A 21,471-nucleotide genomic window follows, 5' to 3' on the forward strand; every position below is an offset into this window, starting at 1 on the left:
CATGTAATAAGCTGACAACTGAAAAGAAGCGTGTGATCATTTAGTGCTTTGGGCTGCTTGAGGAGTTGGCCTTTCAGTCAATCTCCACCGATAGGAAGCAGTCTCATGTGATCCAAACACATACATGAAACCTTCACATGCACTGGGTGTCAAGAGCAAACGATTTGACAGGACTTCTGAAGACCTCTGGGAAGCATTTCTCCCTTTTTGCCCCAGCTTCCCTCAGAGCGGAGCGTTGCTACATACGCCAAAATAAGACGAAACATGCAGCATGTGTCTATCTGTTTTTGTGTGTGTGTGTGTGTGTGTGTGTTGGATGGCGGGGGGGGGGGGGGGGTACCTGCAAAAAAAGCTATGTAGGGGAGAGTCAGAGGAATGCTCAACGTCTCCATGTCAGCCGTCTTTGTTTTGCATGAGGTCAACTTACCTGATTCCTGGATGAACAGCAAGGTTGTTATAAATAACGAAAACGAAAAGAAAAAAAAGTAAAACTACAATTGAAAAAACATTTTAACAAAATAAAATAAAAATTATTTTACAAACTTGAAAACTAACTGGAACTGCACTTACATTTATAAAACTAACTAAAATTACTGATGAATATAGCGGAAATGGCATCAATGAGTTTTCAGGGTTCATATACTTAAGTAAAAAAAGAAAAAAAATTCTCTGTGTGCAAAAGTTTTCTTTTTTAAGTGGCATAGTGCTCCGACTGAAATGAAAATAATTATGGGTATATGCTATTAGAACAACATAGCTTTGATAAAATTGAGGAATGACTAACAAGAAAAAAAGATAAGTTCACTAATAATAATAACTGGAACAATACACTTTATCCGTGTGTGTGTGTTTTGTAGATTCGTCTGAGAATTTTTGAACACAGACACAAATGCTGTTACTGCTCCCTGGTTCTTGTTCGTCCATGACGCTGATATCCCATTTTTTTCAGACATCTTATTATACTCCAAGATCTTTAGCAATAAGAATCTCAGGCAGTCAATAAAAAAATTCAAAGCCTATTTTGACAAAGGAATACGTACTGCTCTGTGTTTCAAGCACTGAAGTAGATAGCAAGCAAGCTCACACACTGTGGCTAACACTGATGTATGTTTGTTTTTCCACCAGTGAAGAGTAGCAAGAGCAGCCTCCCTGATGACACCTTTGCCTTTGTCAAGGATAGTGTATTAAACCACTCCAAACATTTAATCTGAAAGAGCTGTTGGTGCTAATAATAATGACAATAATGACCCACTCACTCACCATGATCCCATAATATGGTGCTTCTCAAACCTTCTACTAAAATAAATACATAAATAATGATTACAAGACATTAATGTTGCAGGCCCAAATAAAAACAAATATGTACACACACACATACACACACACACACAATTGTAAGCCACTGTAACGTGGTGCACTGTTTGAACATGAACACGATTAAACAACAACTTCAATAATATTCAACTATGTTGCACATCAAAGTTGGATATAAACTGTATTCACCAATAAATGTTCATGTTTTGTTTGTTTGTTTATTGAACATAAAACATATATACAGTAATAATTTGACAGAAAATAAGGTAGATAAAAAAGTAAAAAGAAAGAAATCGATCTTCATTCAACACAGTTATTATGTTCAAGGGAGTAGGAAGAAGTAAAAAACTTATCTAGTCCTACCCCGTTATGTGATTGTATCTAATAAATCATTTTTATATCAATCAGAAAAGAAAAAAGTAAGAAGAAAGAAGTCTCCATTAAGGCTCATACTTTACCTTTAACCGTGATATTTTTACAACTTTTGGTTTGTATCGGGATTATATACTTCCACACCCTGACACTCTTGTGTCAATTTTCTCTTGTATTCATAATGGATATTTATATACCTTTCTCTATTTATCAACTTAGTTCTGATTTATCATTATATTTTGCAATTAAGAGATCCTTTATTTGTCCCGCAATGGGGAAATTACAATCAGACTTCAGAAAGGAAAACGCTGGGTAGGGAGAGGGAAAAAAAACCACGCTCGAACTATCCTCTTCTGAGGATAATTTAAGTCCAGGATAAAAAAAAGACCCTAGCACATAAATAAGCATATGACAGTTACAACAAGTCACAAGACATAACATGTAATAAGGGGGAGGATGAATGGGAAGGGGGGGTGGGGGGGGGGTGAATTACAAGTTAAATACAACTGAACTGCACTTGAAAAATCTCTACTTAAAAACGTTTCCCAAAACAATTCTACTGGATTCAAAGAAATTTCTAAAAAAAGGCTTTGTGCACAGCTACAATATTCATTCCAATATGTTTGATTGTATTTCTTTTTTTTTAATGTTGTAAATTTTATTTCAAATTAATTCAGAGACTCTTTTGTGTACCACTAGTGGGAGCCTGTGAACCACTACTGGTAATTGTGCCATTTTGAGAATCGCTGCCTTGATGCTTACATTACCAATTAATTTGTCAAAAATTTGTCACATTATGAACATCCAACTAACATGGCTAGTTCGGAAAATCAATGCAAGGGTTTCTACCTCTTGCAGGCTGGTCTGCTGTAATTTTGTTCAGCATACATCAGTCTCTCTCATCTGCGTGTTTTAAGTGTATTCCTTATGTTTTGGGATTCTGGGAGGAAGCTAGAGCAGCAAGGAATGAACCAAAATATGGTTGTTATTTATCTAAACTTGTATTCAATTTGAAAATTGCCCAACAGAGAAGAACCAAAAGCAGGTCTGAGCTGGATGTCAGATCGTGTTTGATTGGTCCTATAAATCTCAACGTCATCTGCTCGCCTTTATTTGCACACCAGCCACACACACAATAAACAACTCGCTTCCTTCCAAGCCGCAGTCTATTTTAGACTCAGGCTTCTTTTACGGGACCACTATTATTCAAAGGAGAATAGGTGGCGGGCCTGACCATAAATTCCAGCAAGTGGCCCTTGCGAAGGGGTGCGCTGGCAAGGAATTGACAGAGATTGTACTCTACTGCGCCGTGACCTTTTGGGCTGAGACGCACGGTCGTTTGTTAGGGTGACAAGAGCACTGTTCATAATTCAGCGTTGAAATTCATTATTATTTCCCCAGCCTGATCCCATTTGATTTGTAATCTGGATCTGCAATTGTGCCCTGGCGGGATCGTTGTTCATGTGAGCTAGGTTACACTTGCATATTTGTGTGTGCACGTGTCTGTGTGTCTGCCACTCACAGCTGGTCGCTTTGCCGGCCTCCACGGCACACACATAGCTTGCGTTCAAGCGAAATGGTAACTGGTCTGTCACTGAGCTCGCGCTTTTCTACCTTTGGTACGCAAAGCGCTTTACCCTGTGTCCTCACTGACCTACTGATGACGCGGCATCAGGAGCACCCGGGGGTTCAATATCTTGCTCAAGGACACTTCCACAAGGTCGCAATGGCCGGGGATCAAACCCCCAACCTCCGGGTTAGGAGACGACCACTCTACCACTGAGCCATGCCGCCCATGCCCAAGCTAAAAGGGCCAAATAAACAATGGGTGAGTAAGCACACCTGTCGGTTGTGCAAGTAGTTAGTAGCTTCTTTGTCGTCGTGAGCTACAATTAGAACAAGAAGTGAAATGAATACGAGGACAGGACATATTGTAGTTCTATGTTGAAAAGTGACCTCAATGAAAGATTGAACAAAATCAGATGTTCCCAGCACTATACCAGCACAGGATTATTATGACATCATCAGAATTTCAGTTCATACATTTTAGGAATCTATTTGTAGATTACCGCACATCTTTCTTTCAAAATTATTATTCATGAGACCCACAATAACATTTACATTGGTCCTGTGAATGACGACAAGATGAAAGAAGATAAAAGAAGACGATAGAATAAGATAGAAGATGGAAGACAGAAGAAGATCGAAGTTAGAAGATAAAAGATGATAGATTCAAAAAGACAAAAGAAGAGAATGACAATAGAAGGAAGAAAAGATAAAGAAACGGAATTGTTTTCTGTAAACGTCAACATAATTGGGCCAACGCTGCTTGCTGTGTATGTGTCACAAAGTCCATACTTGTTTTTCAGGTCCTGTTTGTTTAGTTGTTTAATCTCTTTTGGTTTTCTTTTTTTCCCCAGAGCTGTGCATTTTGAGTGCAATTTTTGGACACGGCACATCCACTGTTTTGATTGTCCCCCTGAGCGCAAGCCGCTTTGCTGACCGCTAAACTGCCCTCTTGCGTTTGTGTCTTTCAGATGCTCGGCCATGGATGCAACTGGAGCTGACGAGAAGAAAGACAAAATGGACGGCAGTGGTTTTGGAGACCTCCTAAAGAAGCCACTAGAAACCAGAGGTAACGTTCAAGGGGAGGCCGTGGATGTTGCCTTTGAGCGGCTTCGGTGGGCTGGGTGATGAAATAATCAAATATGCATATCAAAGACGAAGCACTTGTGGCCTCGCTGTCAGGAGTCGTAAAGAAGCTGCAGCGTGAAAGTGCATGCCTAATGACTCGCGCTTGGCTTAAAAGCGTGTAAGCGCTGATCAATAAGCGACGTGGCGGGAGAAGACAGGTGAGTGTTTGGGTTGGACAACTCAAGGACTGATGAGCGCTGCAGTCATGATTTAAACATTCACATACGTGTGAGATGAAAGCCAAGCAAAGTCAAGCGCAAGACCACCGCATACCCTCAAGTAGATGGTGCCTGTGTGACGATAAGACTCCAGAAAGAAGGTGCAAGTCGAGCCAAATTGTAGACTTGGAACTCCTGTGATGCATCGGGGTGTCTTTGAGGAGGCGTGACAAGCGCTTTACTCACAATGATTGAACATGATTGATGAGTGTGGTGGTGGTGGGGTGAGGTTTGTTTTGCGACTCGGTGAAATGTGTGTTGGCTTGTATGAAACATAAGTGCAGGTGAGATGAAAGGCATATTTAACGAGGCTAAAAACATAAATCAATCTCACCGTGTGGGGGAGCAATGTCAGACGCTACTATGACAACAGCACAAGGTTATTAGCACCACGCCACTTTTGAGTGAAAATGGGCAGTTCTGCAAGGCTCCGTGCTAAAGACGTGTAGCTTTTACAAGCCAAGACGGACACGACCTTGTTAAATATTTCAACGAGGCCAACGCCGGGGGCAGCCATGTTGCTTGTGGTATTCTGAAGGTCATGTGACACCCACGCAAAGACCATGTGTTTCTTGGAATGATGAAAAGTTTGAGAGCCGGCACTTTCTATCAAGTGTGTCAAGTGTTGCATGTGTTCTCCGGCGAAGGTTCGCAAATCTTTTGGGGGCCAGAGACCACTGAGAAGGGAGGACACGTTCTCTCACGTTGTGGGCAGATCAATCCAAATATTGATATTGATAACAACATTGCGAGACTGAGCTAGCCAGCATCATACACGCATACAAGCAGCACAGAAAGCCGGACCGTAAGGATGGCAGAGAGAAAGGGGACCACCATGTGGCCTTATTTTCAGGCTGAAAATGATACACCATTCATTCATTCATTCATTTTCCGATCCGCATATCCTCACAAGGGTTGCGGGGGGGGGGGGGGGGTGCCGGAGCCCATCCCAGCTGTCTTCGGGCAGTAGGCGGGGTACACCCTGAACTGGTTGCCAGCCAATCGCAGAAAATGATACACCAAAAACGATCAATTTATTGAAATGTTTAAGAAGCCTCTCCCCACCGCAGGGACTAAACAGACCCAGACCCCCAGTTTAGTGGAAGAGGCCTTTCTGCCTGTCTGGCAGACAACTACTATCAGGCTACTGATAGCGAAGAAAGTCATATTTCGTCCTCCTCTGGCTTAATTTCCATGCAGGCCATTTGTTACTTGAGCCAACTCCAAAAAGGATAAATTCTTCTTAGACCTTGATGCAATACATTTATCCGATGGAAATATGTTATTGACGACATTGAATGAAATTTTAACTCGTGTACTAATGCCACACAGGCAGCTCAGATTTGATTAAACATAAATACATTTTACTGTTTCTGTGAAAGGGATTCTGTATACTCGCTATATGTACATGATAGCGTACAAGCAAACAAAAGCTTTCATGTCAAATACAGAAAGGAAAGAAAAGGCACAAAAACACAAAGGTCATGAAAATTTATTTGGCTTTAATTGTTAAAAAGTAAGCGGCACTGATATTGTCATTACTGGTCAGATATTTACTTGGTATCAGATCAATGGCAAATCTTCCAATGTCATGCACCACCATTTTCCATAGACTACTTAGCTTTTTTTTTTTTAACATCATTTATACTTCTAGACGCCATTTGAATTTATGAATATTCCAGAAATTAACTGACAAATGAAATGTGGATACTTTCAATCACCCCTTTTTTTTCCATCTGTATCCTGTATTGATTTAACATCTCAAATAAACAGTCACCACCTCCTTTTAAAACCAGTTTGAAGCTTCTCCTCACCAAATGTGCCTTATAACATTCAAGCTTGAACATATGGATTTATTCGCCCTTATTTAATTTTTTTGGCAGATGAATGAGAAGGACGAGCTGTCACTCGCAATAAAAGTTTCTGTGTTATTGGAGTTTCATGTGACATCATCCTAAATGAGTGTTGCCTGGCACCTCCTTGCATAGCAGAGGTCCTCCAAAATGTCTCCTTGCCAGGGATGGGGCTCTCGCGCAACCAACTGAGCCAATGGCTCAGCCTCAATGTCAGCATAAGACTAATATATTTCTCCTCTCCCTTTCAAAAATCCATCAAAACGTCACACATTAACACCACTGCTGTAAGAACACATTTTCTTTCTCCCAGTCGAGTGCCGTGTCTCACTTTTGGCAATTCAATACCTCGCCGAACCCGGCTTGAGAACATGACAGACAATAGGCGCTTCACAATAAAAGTGCTCTGCTCAACTTCCTCCTCTCGTGCTTTAATTTGAAGTGAACAACATCACAACACATCGGTTGCAGCCATTCAGATAGTAGCTGACAGAGTTATTACTTAGGGAATTTCTCAGTATTATTGTTGGGCTCGCCAGGCGGCGCCTGATAAGTGAACACGCAGCCAGACAGGGCGAGGTCCTTGAGGCCTGAACTAATATACGGCAGGCGTTTTTATTGAGGAGGGATGCTACCTAAGTCTCGGCCACCTCGAAGCCTCTGTGTCGGTTGTTTTATATTCGCGGGCCGGGTTATTTATTTGGAACAATTTCCTCTCTATCACATAACGCAGCTAATGCCCAGTTTTAATACCTTATTTACACATGGAAACGTGTGCAGAAGGGAGGAAAATGAATGGACCCCCGCTTGCCGCTCCGATCTGTTATATCACAGTTTAACAATCTGGATTGCTAATAGAACCATTTATCATGGAGCACTCATTTATTCCACGGGAGCGGCCCAGGTCTCGGTCCCATAGGCCTATGGAAATGGGGTGCATGTAATGAAGCTCAAGCGAGAGTCACTTGGTTTAAAAAAAGTGGAGATGCGGCGCTCGGAGTCAATTAGAATGGAGCCGGGTGCTCCTGTCTGCCTCCCCAACACGGGCCGCATCGCGACCCTCCTAATTCAATTGGATTATCACCACGCAGGAAAGCTGAAGTGACGGGAAATAAAAGAGGCTCAGTGACCCCAGTTCGCTGTTGTTTACCCACAGTCCCCAGTGTTCGGGCCAGCCCAGCTCGCCGAAGTGAATACAGTAGAAAGGAAGAGGACTGGCCCGCTAATAGCAAATATCTGAAAAATTAGAACTGCACTGGAAAAAAAGAATTGCTTTTACATTTACATGAAAACAAAAAAAAATGATTTTTTTTTACATTTAAAAAAAGATTTTTCGGAATTGATTTGTGGCTGTCTCGCATCAGCTTGCATGTGCAAAGTGAGCAGAGGCGGGGTCAGGCTACTTTAAGAGAGCCGTGTTGGCGATAAGGACGATAAGATTTGGTGAGTTATTGATGATCGTAAGCAGCAACTGGAGGCTGGTGCTACCGGAAGCGGTCGAGGTGAGGGAGGGGTGATCGGGCCTCTGGCATAGAAAAATGTGCATGGTCAAAAGAGAGGAGCACTTATCTTCCGTCGGGAACGGCTCAAGACGGAGAATAATAGCCCCATGTCCAGGGGTCACCGGGATGTCTCGCTCCGACTCATCCTCAAACGCAGACTCAAAAAGCCGCAAACGTTAATGACCAGCTGCAGCCCAAACCATCCCAAACACAATATACACAATGTGATATCCAGCACAGCATTCCCACACTGTAGCACAGATTTTTCGGTAAAATTATTTTTCCGCTTTGTGCGTCACAATTCAGGCCTTACGTCAACAAATTATTTCTTAACATGTTCTTTGTTAGTGACGTGTAACAAAAACGGTTACGAGTACAAGTATGCACTTTATTTCGGAAATGTCACGGAAAAAAAGTTGACAGAAATATAACGCAGTGCACATGTTGATTTGTGCAGGCTTTGGTGATTTTGATTGACAAAACCAAGCACAATATTGATTAAAATTGCCTGAGTGTGGTTTGCTCTTCCAAGGCAACACACACACACGCTGGCACACTCTGGAAGGTTTCCACACCGATATAAACGGCATAGAAGAAAGGGATGACGTTGACGTCAACAATTTTACAAACAGCGGCCAATTGTAAAAGTTGGCGCGTGTGGTTGCGCCTGCACAGGAAGCCGTTAGTGCCTACAGACTAATTGTTGTGCTGATGTGCTTTGTCTTGTGGCTGTTGGTGGTGTTAGCTGGAGCTAATTAGCCATCAAACCAGGCCAAGCGTGGAGCGAAATAAATCTGGTTGTTTTAGTGATGCTCTCATTTCCGTCACAAGTCCAATCATGATGTTTTTAGCAGCTCTGTGCAAGTCATTGTGGGTGTCACAGTGTTGTGTCTTTCTCAGACCAAGAATGTCAAAACAAAATAAGTCCAGTCCCTGACATGTAATTAAGAAAAAAATAAAACTTTGACACGTTGGGTGGTCAGCCCGATTTACAGGGAAGAAGTAAATGATTATTTATCGTTGCAGGTCAAAGGTAATCTGTCAACATGTTCATCCTCATCATCAGTGATGAGCGCCCCATTTCGTTTGGAATTCTGCAGAAGACACTCACAACCTTCAGGTTTTATTCTTAGCTTTGCGCGCCTCCCCGAGCATAAGAAAAACTGGGTCTTTGTTTAATTTAAAGATGGCACATTGGAGTCATTTTCTATAATCCCAGGCGCCCCCTGGTGAGGGTGCCAGTGGGCTAATATGGATGTTACCTGGGGAGCACCGTGGCAGGCCCACAAGCGCCATTTAATTGATGCTATTTTAATTATCGCTCTCGTTCCCCAGTACGCAGGCGTCTCTTTATCATGGCGCGTATGGGATGATGAGGTAATTACTTAATCTAGACAAACCTGTGTGTTAAGCAGCGCTATTAAGCCCGCCGGTCATCAATCAGCCAAGCTGGAGGTGATTACGCGACGCCGCAATCACTCTTTCAACATATGCACTCTTCTAAGTAGCTAAATTTACACAAACAACGCACACACACCGGCAGAGAAAGCCCATCAGCCATGTGGCCTTGCTACCTCCGGCCAGTCATGTGGGGGGTTATCAGTGGTAATGACCTCATACTTACTTTTGTTTTGATTGTATGGCCCATCATGACTGTTCTGAGAATTTGGAACAGGAGGGGATGTACTTTACTTTTGATACAAAACAGAGAAGTGGAACTGGAGAGTGAGCAATGAGGGTGAAAAGCAAACACTATCAAGTAAAGATTAATAGGTGGAGCCTAAGAAGGCCGGGCACCCGGGAGGGGAGGGTGCGGCGCGGGGTTCCAGTGGGGGTGCATCAGGTAAGCCATGCTCTGCAGCGCTCATGAGGGCTCACATTTTGTCCCTCCTGCGCTGGCACAACAATGGAAATGTCTCCGTGACGGAAGGAGGAGTCTCCGCCGGCTGCACTGGTGCCGCTTGGATGGGTGGTCCTCTGAGGAAAAGCTCAGCTTAGGTCACAAGTGTTTACCACCTTACAAACACCCTTCAACGACTCGCTCGACAGTTGAGTTCTATTTCACGTTTAAATGCAATGTGATAGGATTGGGTGGAAAAGGATGGAAAGACCTCATGTTTAGTGACAGTCTGAGATGAACACTTCCCAGGCTGCTCCATGCTACAAAAAGTGAACGCAGATGCCTCGTTTTACCATGTTCAGCTGGGGCAAAGAGGCTATTTGTGTAGCCGCTTGGGGAGCGGTCAGTCTGTCAGCTTGTCACTGGCGCAGAGTGAGAGAAATGGACCACAAATGCTGACTTGCGTAGATTTGGCGGCCGATGCGAGGCCCATAACCCCCTCGTTGCTTCGTCGAGAGCAGATAATGATCCATGACCATGAACTCCATGCTACAAAGTGTGCATGCATATACAGTATGTGTGTGTGTAATTATATATATATATATATATATATATATTAGAGCTGTCGAACCATTAAAATATTTAATCTAATTAAAAACGCAACTGTCATAATTAACTCAAATTAAAAATTAAATGCGTGATTACTCACACATTTTTTATCGTTTCTGAATTTCCTTTGATATTTTTTTGTCCTATTTTTCCCCATTTTAATGCTCTCATCAACATGGAATGATGAGTTAGTATTCTATGTGCAAAATGCAAATATTTACTGAAATAACAATTTCGATTTTCAGTTTTACATGAACATTTTTCACTTGGAGCAGTTATTCACACATATTACTGTCCATCAACAACAGTGAAAAAAATGTTTTGTCACACAACAGCTGCTTTAACAGCTCTTTTTATGGAATCAAAACAGAGCAATATAAAATTGCACATCTGCAAAAGTGCACATCTAAGGTAAACTAGTACTGTACTCATAAGCAAACTTGAGAGATATGATAAACGATGATAATGCGATAATATATGATATATATATCATATATTATCGCATATATTTATGATATATATATATATATTATATATATAATATATAATATATGATGATAATAACGATAATATCAAACGAAATGATGATAAACGAGATATGCAACCATGGCTTAAATCCACTATAGGCTGAGTACTAGTTTACCTTAGATGTACACTATAATTTTATATTGCTCTGTTTTGATTCCCTAAAAAGAGCTGTTAAATGAGCTGTTGTGTGACAAAATAAAATTTTCACTGTTGTTGATGGACAGTAATATTGTGTGAGAGATTATGTGTGAATAACTGCTCCAAGTGAAAAATGTTCATGTAAAATTGAAAATTGAAATTGTTGTTTCAGTAAATGTTTGCATTTTACACATGGAAAACTGATCCATGATTCCATGTTGATGAGAGCATTAAAACGGGTAAAAATAGGACAAAAAATATCAAATGAAATTCAGAAACGCTAAAAAATATGTGAGTAATCACGATTAATTCTGAGTTAATTATGACAGTTGCGGTTTTAATCACGATTAAATATTTTAATTGTTTGACAGCTCTAATTGTGTATATATACACTGGTACCTGTATATATATACACACAAACACATATGTATTACACACACACACACGCGTGCGCGCACACACACACACACACACACACACACACAACTAGGCAATGCTTTGGTAGGGAGCAAAACTCAGCCCATCTGGTTGCTAGTCAAAAGTCTGCTTGTGTTCAATCTTGGTCTCGCTTTGATCGTTCATTAATTACTTTTTCATTTCTTCTCCGCTTCTGTGCAGCCCCACACATCTTCTCATCCTTCCACAAGCCCGTCGCCTTGGACATGCGGCATCATGAAGGATGCCCCTCGTACCACTACGAGCCGCACACTCTCCACGCCGTACACAGGTGAGTGAATGCTTGCCTCATATACATACAGCTCCGCTTTCGGGGAGCAGACATGTTGGGGTCTGAACTTTGTGAGGGGTCAGAAGGGGGTAAGAGTCAATGAATTATTCGGCTTAGGCTCCAAATCGCCCGCGACCCTAGTGAGGATAAGCGGTGTCGAAAATGGATGGATGGAGTGGTCCTCCATTGAAATGAACACGCTTTGCGCCTGGCAACAGCGGATCCATTTATCACGCGGTCTCGGTTTGTGTGGGGCGGGGTAGATGCTTGGGGGTGGCGCTTGTGGCTGGAGGTTTTTACGCCTGTCCTCAGACGCGGCCACCTTGATTAATGTGATTTGATCTTGACAGTGGACCCCTCATTCATCAAGACCTTGATCTAGCTGTCCCTCCCATTGCCAGTGCCAAATTCACCTAATTACAGCAACATTGAGCAGTAAATGAATTGTTGTGTCATTTGTGGCCCGGCGTGGCACTTTGTTAAGACTTGTTGGCACTTTGTTATGGTGCCTGTGGCACCGTTAGGGGTCTCCTGCTCCTTGATTGTCCAACATGACACCTCAGCGCCAGCACACTCATCACCGGGAGCCGACGCAGACACTGGAAGCAGACTGCTGTCATACAGTACGGTAGAGTGGAGTGCAGATATACACTGAGGGCCGGTACCCTGCATATTTTAGGCGGTTCCTTCCTCCAACACACATGATTCAAATGATCAGGTCATCAGCAAGCTCTGTAGAAGCCTGACAATGATCCTGATCATCTGAATCAGATGTGTTGAGGAGGGAAACATGTAAAAGATGCAGGCTTGCGACCCTCGAGAACTGGACTTGGGTTGTCTTTTGTCCCTTTTGGCTGGCGGTGTGTCATTCTACTTCAATCATCGTTCAAGAGGCACACACAGGGACATAATTCATGATTACCTCACACTTTCACGACTGAAACACTCTCACACATTAAAGTGAAGAACTCTCACACTCATGTTTGAAATCTCACATTAATTACTGAAAAACACACACTGCTGAAACACTTTTACACACTCTTGAAATGTTCTCGCACACTCCACTGAAACACTGACACACTTGACTGAAACACTCTCATACTCACTATTTAATGCTCTCAGATGCACAACTGAAACACGCTTTACTGAAAGGCTTCCACGCACACCAGTGAAACTCTCTTATACACAACGGAAATGCTTTCACACGCACTGTTGAAATGCTCTCACACCCTCCCAGAAACACCCTCACAGAAACTATTTAATTGCGCTCGAATGTGCGACTGAAACACTGACACATTCCTGAAATGCAATGCTCTCGTACTCTCTGTTGAAACATTGTCACACACATGACAGAAATGCTTTCATACACGCTGGTGAAAAGACGCGACTTAAATGCTCTCATACTCATGGTCTGGGGTTGGGGGGGGGGGGGGGGGGGGGGGTGATGACGCGATGTGATTTCTGCCCAGTGCTCTGAATGTCAAAGTGAAGAAATTCAACCTGAGAGGTAATTAAAGAATGCTCGTCTTTGCAAACAACAGTGACGTCATTAAGATGCGTGCGCATCTTGGAGGCAATGTTTGCAAACATTGAAACTGGTCTATAGATGATGCACAAGAAGGCCTGCAAAAACTAGCATTTTATGCCATTCCTAGCACAGCGTGCAAAGGTGACGGTGCTGCGCCGGAGCTGCGCTAAGCACACTGATGAGTTTACTCAACGGTCCCTTCCAATAATGCTGATCAAACCCATTTCCATCTCAGGCCCGTAGGATTGCCAGGCAGCCCTGTCATATCTGATATCTCCCTGATCCGCCTCTCTCCTGCATCCATGGCGACCGGCGACTCCCCCTTCAGCTCCCCTAACGTGTACGTCAACCCTCACATGGAGCACTACCTGCGCCCGGTGCACGGTGGCCCAACGCTGTCAATGATCTCGGCAGCCAGAGGCCTGAGCCCCACTCACTGTAAGTCACATCAAAGTTGAACTTTTACTCAGCAAGCGTGTTTTAGCGGAGGTAAGAAAGGCCCCGAGCTGAAACGGCGTCCACATATAACCTGCTGCGATTTCAATCAAAGAAAGGTGATTTGCAAGCAGCCCTGAATTAGAGTACAAGATTGGAAAGCAGCACTGGACATAAATCTTCTTCTGCATTCTGTCATGGCTAATGGTGGAAAGATTCAACGTGAAATAAAGCTGCTAAAAGCAAAGCACATGGAAGCATGCTAGGTGAGAGAGAACAAATATGAAGCTGCCTGTCTGAGAGGTATGCGGATCATCTTGGACCGCAGTGCTGGCACCGATGCGCCTGCAGCACTTTGGGAAGGACTGTGCGATGAAATCCGGCTCATGGTAACACGTGAATTTGTTTCCTCAGTGGCTCACGACCATTTCAAAGATGGTGGCCTCTTTGGGCTCCCTCCACCTTCTCCGACTGGGGTGAGTCTGACCAGAGAGTATTACCAGTTGATGGCGAGCCACCATAGCTCCTACGGGGAGCTGCTCATGCAGGGGGGAGGGTTAGCCGCAGGGGCCCACCTCTCAGACTACATGACCCCCATTGATGGTGAGTCACAAACTCCGTCATCATCATCATCATCATCATCTTCATCGTCATTGACACAAAAAAAAACTAAAGATTGCTCATCAGTCTGAAAGATTTATTTTGAAAATCAGTTTGAGCACGCTCGCGAGTCTGCAGTGTGTGGCCCGTTTCAAGGGCAAGCATTCCGTTTGTTGTTATTTTGGTCAACGTGATGATTTCGAATTCCGAAGGTTACAGAGCATTCATGTCACAGCAACACAACATGCAGAGAATAAACAGGAAACAGTAGATCCTGTGTTTTTCACACTTCATATCAATCTCATCGCTCTCGTTTGCTGAGAATCGGAATCAATTCTCAGTAAATTGGCCTCATTAAACATGGTGCGGCGGGCCTGTCCCGGCATATCTTATCTGAGGTGATTATGTGGAATTATCAATTAGCTACGTCTGAATCCTAATGAGGATAATGTTGCACTTTAGTTGCAGCGGCAACACAAAGTTAGATGGTGTAGCTTTGGAGGTCATGCCACCAACAAATTAAGTATTTCATACGCATGTTCTACCTTCTGGCTAATAAAAACTGGCATTCAACGTGCTTGAGAGGAGCCCAAAGAACACGGCAAGGTGATTTAAAGGCTTCTGACCTGTGTGTCCGCAGTCTCGCGACTGACTCCCAGGCTGAACAGGAAGAGGACGCTGTCCATCTCGCCGCTGTCCGACGCCAGCGTGGATGTTCAGACCATGATCCGCACATCGCCGAGCTCGCTGGTGGCGTACATCAACAACTCCCGGTCGGGCTCCGTTGCCAGCAACTCGTACGGACACCTGCCGGTCGGAGGAATTAGGTAATGAGGGTCAACTGAAAGCAAAACTTGCGTTGTGTTATGATGAACTGTTATTTATTGCAGAAGATTGCTTCCAGACCGACCTCGGACAGCTGAAAATCCACAGCCTAGAGGCGATTTATTGAACCTTAAGTTGAACTGCGATATTTTGGAGGAACACTGTATGCCACCTTGAGTTTGGATAAAATGAACATGTGATTCTGGTATGTTTGGGACTGCAGCCCATCCTTGGCCTTCCCTCATCCCATCAGCCCTGTGGCCTACCAGCAGCTGCTGACTTTGGGCCACACTCCACCACTCATCCAGCCGGCGGCCGCCTACCCCAGCTGCCACCCGGCCCTCGGCCTCTCCGCGTTGTCCGCTCCCGGCCACGGCACTGACTTGGCACCCCAAGTAAATGCTTTTACTCAAACCCTTTGCATTGTCTTATTTGGTTATTGAGGGGTGTCCCATAATGCATTTGCAATCCTCATCGTCATGTAGGGTTTGGGTTGGCCAGAGGGAAGTACCGTAGCGTTTTTTTGTTGTTGTTGTTGTTGTTTTTTTAAATCAGTGTCATCTCGCATGGTCATCAGGAGCACTTAGGAAAGTCTTTTATATTAAATATGACTGTTCAATAAGTCACCATGGGGCCAAAGAAAGTTTGAAAGTGACGAGGAATACCACAACATTTAAAAAAAAAAAAAACATAGCAAAGCATGAAAACGACGGATTCCGCGTAAAAAAAACAAAACAAAACTTTTCTCCTCCCTCTCCGTCATATTTTGTATGCCATCAAGTCTTCAATAAAGGTCAAATTGATGTTAAACTTGAATATATCCATTTCTATTCCTTTCACATTGTTTTGTGTATGCTACATCGTAGTTAGTCCCTATATAATGTACTGTCTGGAACAGAACACAATTGGATTTACATTATTCCCTATGGGAGAATATGGCTTCAGTTTTCGTATGATTCGATATTAGCGCGACTTTTCCGAATCGATGAAATCAGGAAAATTGAGGTTCCGCTGAAATATTGAGCAGAGTGCCTAATTTCAAGCAGGAGTTGGATGCGCAACATGATTTGGCAACTTCTTTCCAAAGCATTTTAACATTGACTATGTTAATGTGTTGTTCTTTTCAGAACCCATGCGGAGAATCCGTCACTAACTGCACAGTTGAGCCTGTCATCACCAAGCGGTCAAAGGTGAAGCCCGAATCCAAGGCGCCAAGTTCCCTGGTGAGTACATATCCAACACCAACGTGGCCCTCCTACAACCTCCTTGTGAAACACATTTCAGATTTAGAAAAAGTCCACATGCACCATAAGAGCTTTGCTTCGCCCCGCACTCTCATTACACCCCTCCAACAGCCCCGCTCTCCCGGGATGGTGTAAACTGTGCCAGTGTACTTCATTTTCATGAAATATTGGCCAGTGGCTTCGCCGTCATGTGAGGATTTTTTTTTTCTGTTTCCATGACAAATTTCTGCCTGCTCGTGGACGGCAAGGCAAGTTTATGCGTGATACATGAGCGCGGCGCCGTGCGCAGGCGTCTTGGGGCCAGCACAATTGATGAAGATCGGGTGCCTGGGCGAGACACAAACACGCCGCAGTCAGCATGTTCACGTGCACGATTGCACGTGCGGACGCTCATCGTTTCACTGAAGAATCAGACTGACCAAAATGTTCAAGAAATTTGACAAAACTTCAAATATTTGCAGAAAGAGGGACATTTTATTCTTCCATCTATTGTTTTCTTGAAATATGTGAGGTAGACAAAGAACAAATGGATGGCAAATCTCATAGAAAGTGCATGTCAAGGAAGCCAATGTTCTTTTAAAAGTGTGAAGGCTCGTGTGTTTTATAAATTGAATGCGTTGTATGAAATATATCACGTGCTCAAGAGGAAAGCCGTTCATGGTCATGGGAAAAAGCTTTGAAGGCCATCAGTGGACACCACTGCTTCTCGCCCACCGTAAAGCAAGCAGATGTCACACGCAAGCGCGCTGCTAAAAGTAACACAAGCAGCCCACACGCGTCATTCAGTGTTGGTTGTTGATGTTCTGGACCCACAGATGAACAAAACGGGTGGACCGTCACAGAACCATCAAGGTGTCTCATTGGAGCTTAAGGTGGACGTGGAACGCGACAAGTGCAAAGCAGAGCTGGAAGCCACGTCGTATGAGTCCAACTGCCACTGGGAGGGCTGCAGCACTGAGTACGAATCACAAGACCAGCTTGTGCACGTAAGCGTTTCAGTCACGGCATCCAGGGCTCACAGTTTGTCGCGTTAAGGAAGCCGAACACATGCTTTTAGAAACTGTCCTAATTCAGTCGTGAGTATTGGAGGTAGTCTGAATGATTTCCGTAACAGCTCCTCATAGTTTGGTGCCTGTTTTTCTCCACGCCGCCACACGTGACCGACTGTGTAAGACACAGTAAGAGTGAGTTTCTCAAACATGAGAAGAGAGAATGCGCAAGGATATTTCATCCATCCATCCATTTTCCGAAACGCTTCATCCTCACTAGGGTCACCAGGGGTGCTGGAGCCTATCCCATCCGTCTTCGGGCAGTAGGCGGGGGACACCCTGAACCGGTTGCCAGCCAATCACAGGGCACACAGAGACGAACAACCATGCGCGCTCACACTCACACCTAGGGACAATTTAGAGTGTTCAATCAGCCTGCCATGCATGTTTTTGGAACATGGGAGGAAACCGGAGCACCCGGAGAAAACCCACGCAGGCCCGGCCGGGGAGAACATGCAAACAATTGAACCCGGTACCTCTGCACTGTGAAGTCGACGTGCTTTAGGTTTCAGCAAATACACTCGAAAAAACAAAAAAACAAAAACGGTTTCAATCGCTGTGATTGATTGTGACCGGTCCAGGGACGAGTCGAAGTCAGCTGGGATAAGCTTCAGCACCCCGTGACCATGAGAAGGATTCACTGTATAGAAATGAGATTGATGATTTTAATATAGAAATTGTATGATAAACTGCGACAAGATGAATTTCAATTGTGCGCGTGTATGTCCCACAGCACATCAATAACGAGCACATCCACGGGGAGAAGAAAGAGTTTGTGTGCCGCTGGGAGGAGTGTTCTCGGGACCAGAAGCCCTTCAAGGCTCAGTACATGCTGGTGGTTCACATGCGCCGGCACACAGGAGAGAAGCCGCACAAGTGCACGGTGGGTAACCGATAGCCCGAGGAATGGCCCACGCCCCCCGAGGCGAGGACGGACACACTAACGCGAACGCGGCTTTTTCCAAGAGAGCACCCCTGACATTTTGTTTGCGTCTCATCTGTCGGCCGTAGTTTGAGGGCTGCGCCAAGGCCTACTCTCGTCTGGAAAATCTCAAAACCCATCTGCGCTCTCACACCGGGGAGAAACCTTACGTGTGCGAGCACGAGGGATGCAACAAGGCTTTTTCGAACGCCTCAGACCGAGCCAAACACCAGAACCGCACGCACTCCAGTGAGGTAAAAGTCAGTTGGGGCTTTATCTGCATGACACCTTCTTCAACAATGCATTGATTTTGGGACTCACGCCCTTCTTGCTCTCTGGAAGCTGCAAGGCCCTCACTTTGGCTTTCCCGTCTTCTCTAAATGTCGTTTGTTTGTATTGCTGATTTTACCCCCGATTATATCGGGACTCTCTTTTTGATTGAAGCAGATGTTTATTTGCGACACCGCATGTCTTGACAGAAACCGTACGTGTGCAAGCTCCCGGGGTGCACCAAGCGCTACACGGATCCCAGCTCACTGAGGAAGCATGTCAAAACAGTCCACGGCCCAGAGGCCCACGTCACCAAGAGGCAGCGCAGCGACCTGCTGCCCAGGCTAATGCCGAGGGACAACAGCGAGAACCAGAGTCTCGCCAGAGAGACGGTTCGTGAGAAAATTGCAGGCGGGGAGGACTCTGTGCATATCAAATCCATCAAGACAGAAAATTCTGTGGTAAGACACCGATCCCTTCCCAGAGCATGATGGAACATTATAGGCCTAGAAAGAATATTTGCCAGGAAATACATCAATGTTATGGGAGTAGCTGGACAAAAATGTTGATTACAATTTCACTGGCGTGAAGCGTTTTCCATGAGAGCCGTGCATGGTAATTTGCTCAATCTTTGCTTGGTTCCGCAAAGCCTGCTACTTTATTCTAACCCTCTCCATGAATCTCTCTTTCCTTCCGGCCAGACCTTGTTAAGGTGAGCTCGATTTTGCCTTTTACTATTCCAAGTCATCATTTGCCATTCTATGCCATCTTGTTGACTACACTGCTATCATATTTTACCATCAAGGGAGATTCTAATGTACACCAGCGGACTTTGCTGGCCTGCTTTAAATCTGTGTTGAAGGGAGAAGAGCCTCTTTGTGGCTTGCCCATAATTAATATTGAAGGAACATGTAATCATTAGCTGTATTAAAAGACTACACATCCATGGCAGGCTGCAGTTGAAACCTACAGTGGAGAGCCGTCACACAGTCTGAACATGATAAAAGCCACTGCAGGATTAATATGCACAGACTGGGAATTGGTTTCGCTGCTCTCTGCAAACAGAGTCAACCATCAAGCTGTGATCAAGACAGCTTTTTAGCACTGAATACATTACAGGCTGAGAGGCAACAGGGTTCACAGCGATGCTGCTATTAGCTTCTCGAAAAGGCAACAACACTGATGACGTTTCATTCAAAAGAACAAACACTTCAATTGCCAGGTGAAGTATCAGAGGGCTTTTGTTTTTTTTAAATCCATTCATTTTGCAGAAAAAATCCAAAGTTGTTGTCTCAACGTTCCTTAACGTTGAAGGGAAGCAGTGCCAAGATTGGGCAGCGAAAACACGGTCGCTTCTTGTGATGATTGGCCTGTTGCTCTGGCTCGGGCTCAAACCTCCTTTCATCCTGCCCATTTCCTATTCACACACAGACTAAGATAGGCTGTAATCTGTGAAGCGCCCCCACCTCTTTAGCCCCTTCCTAAGAAAAACACTCATTATTTACAATTACGATGGGCGAGGATAAAAGACAAGCTGCTCTCCGTGCCATGTTATTGCCGGTGATGGAGCGCAGCGTTTGACTGGCTGATTAGCCAGAGCTGTCATTATTGAGCATGACAATGACTCATCACCACCCCGGATCACTGTGACCTCCTCTGTGCTGCAAACTGGGACGAATGTTGATATTCTCACATCCCTTCGCTTATTTGTAGATGCAGCAGTCCAGCCCTGGCAGTCAGTCACTGTGCAACAGCAAACCATCACCGCTTAGTGAGGCCACCGACAATGACAGTGGAGTAGAAATGGAAGGGTTGGGCGGTGGAAGCCTGGGGGACTTCGACATGCTCTGGAGTCTTTGGGTATTGATGATTCCAGTGGCGGAGAGGCGGCAGCAGCAGCTAGTTTCAGCGTCCAGCAGCGGCTCGGCTTTCATCCACATCTGGAGTCTATCAAGAAGAAGAAGGTGAGGGACTTCTGTCAATGGACTGCCAACCCGGTATTTTCCGCTGCCACCAGCACCAGCAGGCGGTGAGTGGACGCTAGTCGATGGTAGCACTCGTCCAGCGACTCACGTCTTCACCCGATGTTGTCCTCGGTTGCAGTGTTCCTCTGGCGGAGTGTAGGCTGTGGTCCTAGGTCTGCTGGGAAGTCTCACAGAGTGCCATGACAGCGGTTCCTGCACGCTGAACTCACTTGATGCCCTCCAGCCTCCGCTCCTCTCGCAACTCTCCTCCTCGCTGCGCCAGTCAGACCTCACACTTGCACGACGACTCCTACAAGCCCGTCTCAAACAATAATCTCACCGTGCTCCAGTCAGACCGATCCTCGGAACCTGACCCCGGCTCACACTACTCCCTCCGGGCAACTATGCTACACCCCCTGTTGGTTCACAACCAACACCTCTGGCATTCATCTGGAAAAATTCATCTCCAAACCTGTTCAGCATTGTTTAGGGATTCCGACGAATCCTACTCAAGACAGGTGTTTGTGGATTCTCTTTACCTGCCACAAATGCAGTCATGCTGTCATGTTCTTGATGGAGAAAAGAGAGTGGGAACATTTTACACAGAAGGGCTGCATGCAATCAGATGGTAGCCTCCACCACACTCACAGCCTAAAGGACATTCAAGCAAAGGCAACAACACATCTCCACCGTTTGATTTCAACAGCAGTGTTAGAGGCCGCACACTGAGCCCCGAACACAGATGCGGCCATCTCCTCAGCATGCGTAAGTTCAACTTGAAGGATGGAACTGTACAACTTCCTCACTTGAGACTTTGCGGAAACCAAATCAGCCAGTAC

The 21,471-nt window shown here is 44.8% G+C and overlaps 1 protein-coding gene across 1 annotated transcript; it reads left to right on the plus strand.

The window, feature by feature from the left end:
• The first annotated feature begins 3,472 nt into the window (after positions 1-3,472).
• On the plus strand, positions 3,473-20,805 carry LOC147210910 (transcription activator GLI2-like). The gene is given in 16 exon segments (XM_086129500.1): positions 3,473-3,514; positions 4,056-4,060; positions 4,224-4,321; positions 11,687-11,795; positions 13,559-13,761; positions 14,173-14,361; positions 14,999-15,185; positions 15,407-15,578; positions 16,311-16,406; positions 17,270-17,413; positions 18,210-18,359; positions 18,488-18,652; positions 18,878-19,129; positions 20,382-20,510; positions 20,513-20,697; positions 20,772-20,805. Coding segments are annotated over 16 exon segments (2,160 nt in total).
• The last annotated feature ends 666 nt before the right edge of the window (positions 20,806-21,471 follow it).

Source organism: Hippocampus guttulatus, chromosome 1 (assembly GCF_054856545.1).
Source record: "Hippocampus guttulatus isolate MCC_2025c chromosome 1, RoL_Hgut_1.0, whole genome shotgun sequence".
In the NCBI taxonomy this organism is placed as follows: domain Eukaryota; kingdom Metazoa; phylum Chordata; class Actinopteri; order Syngnathiformes; family Syngnathidae; genus Hippocampus; species Hippocampus guttulatus.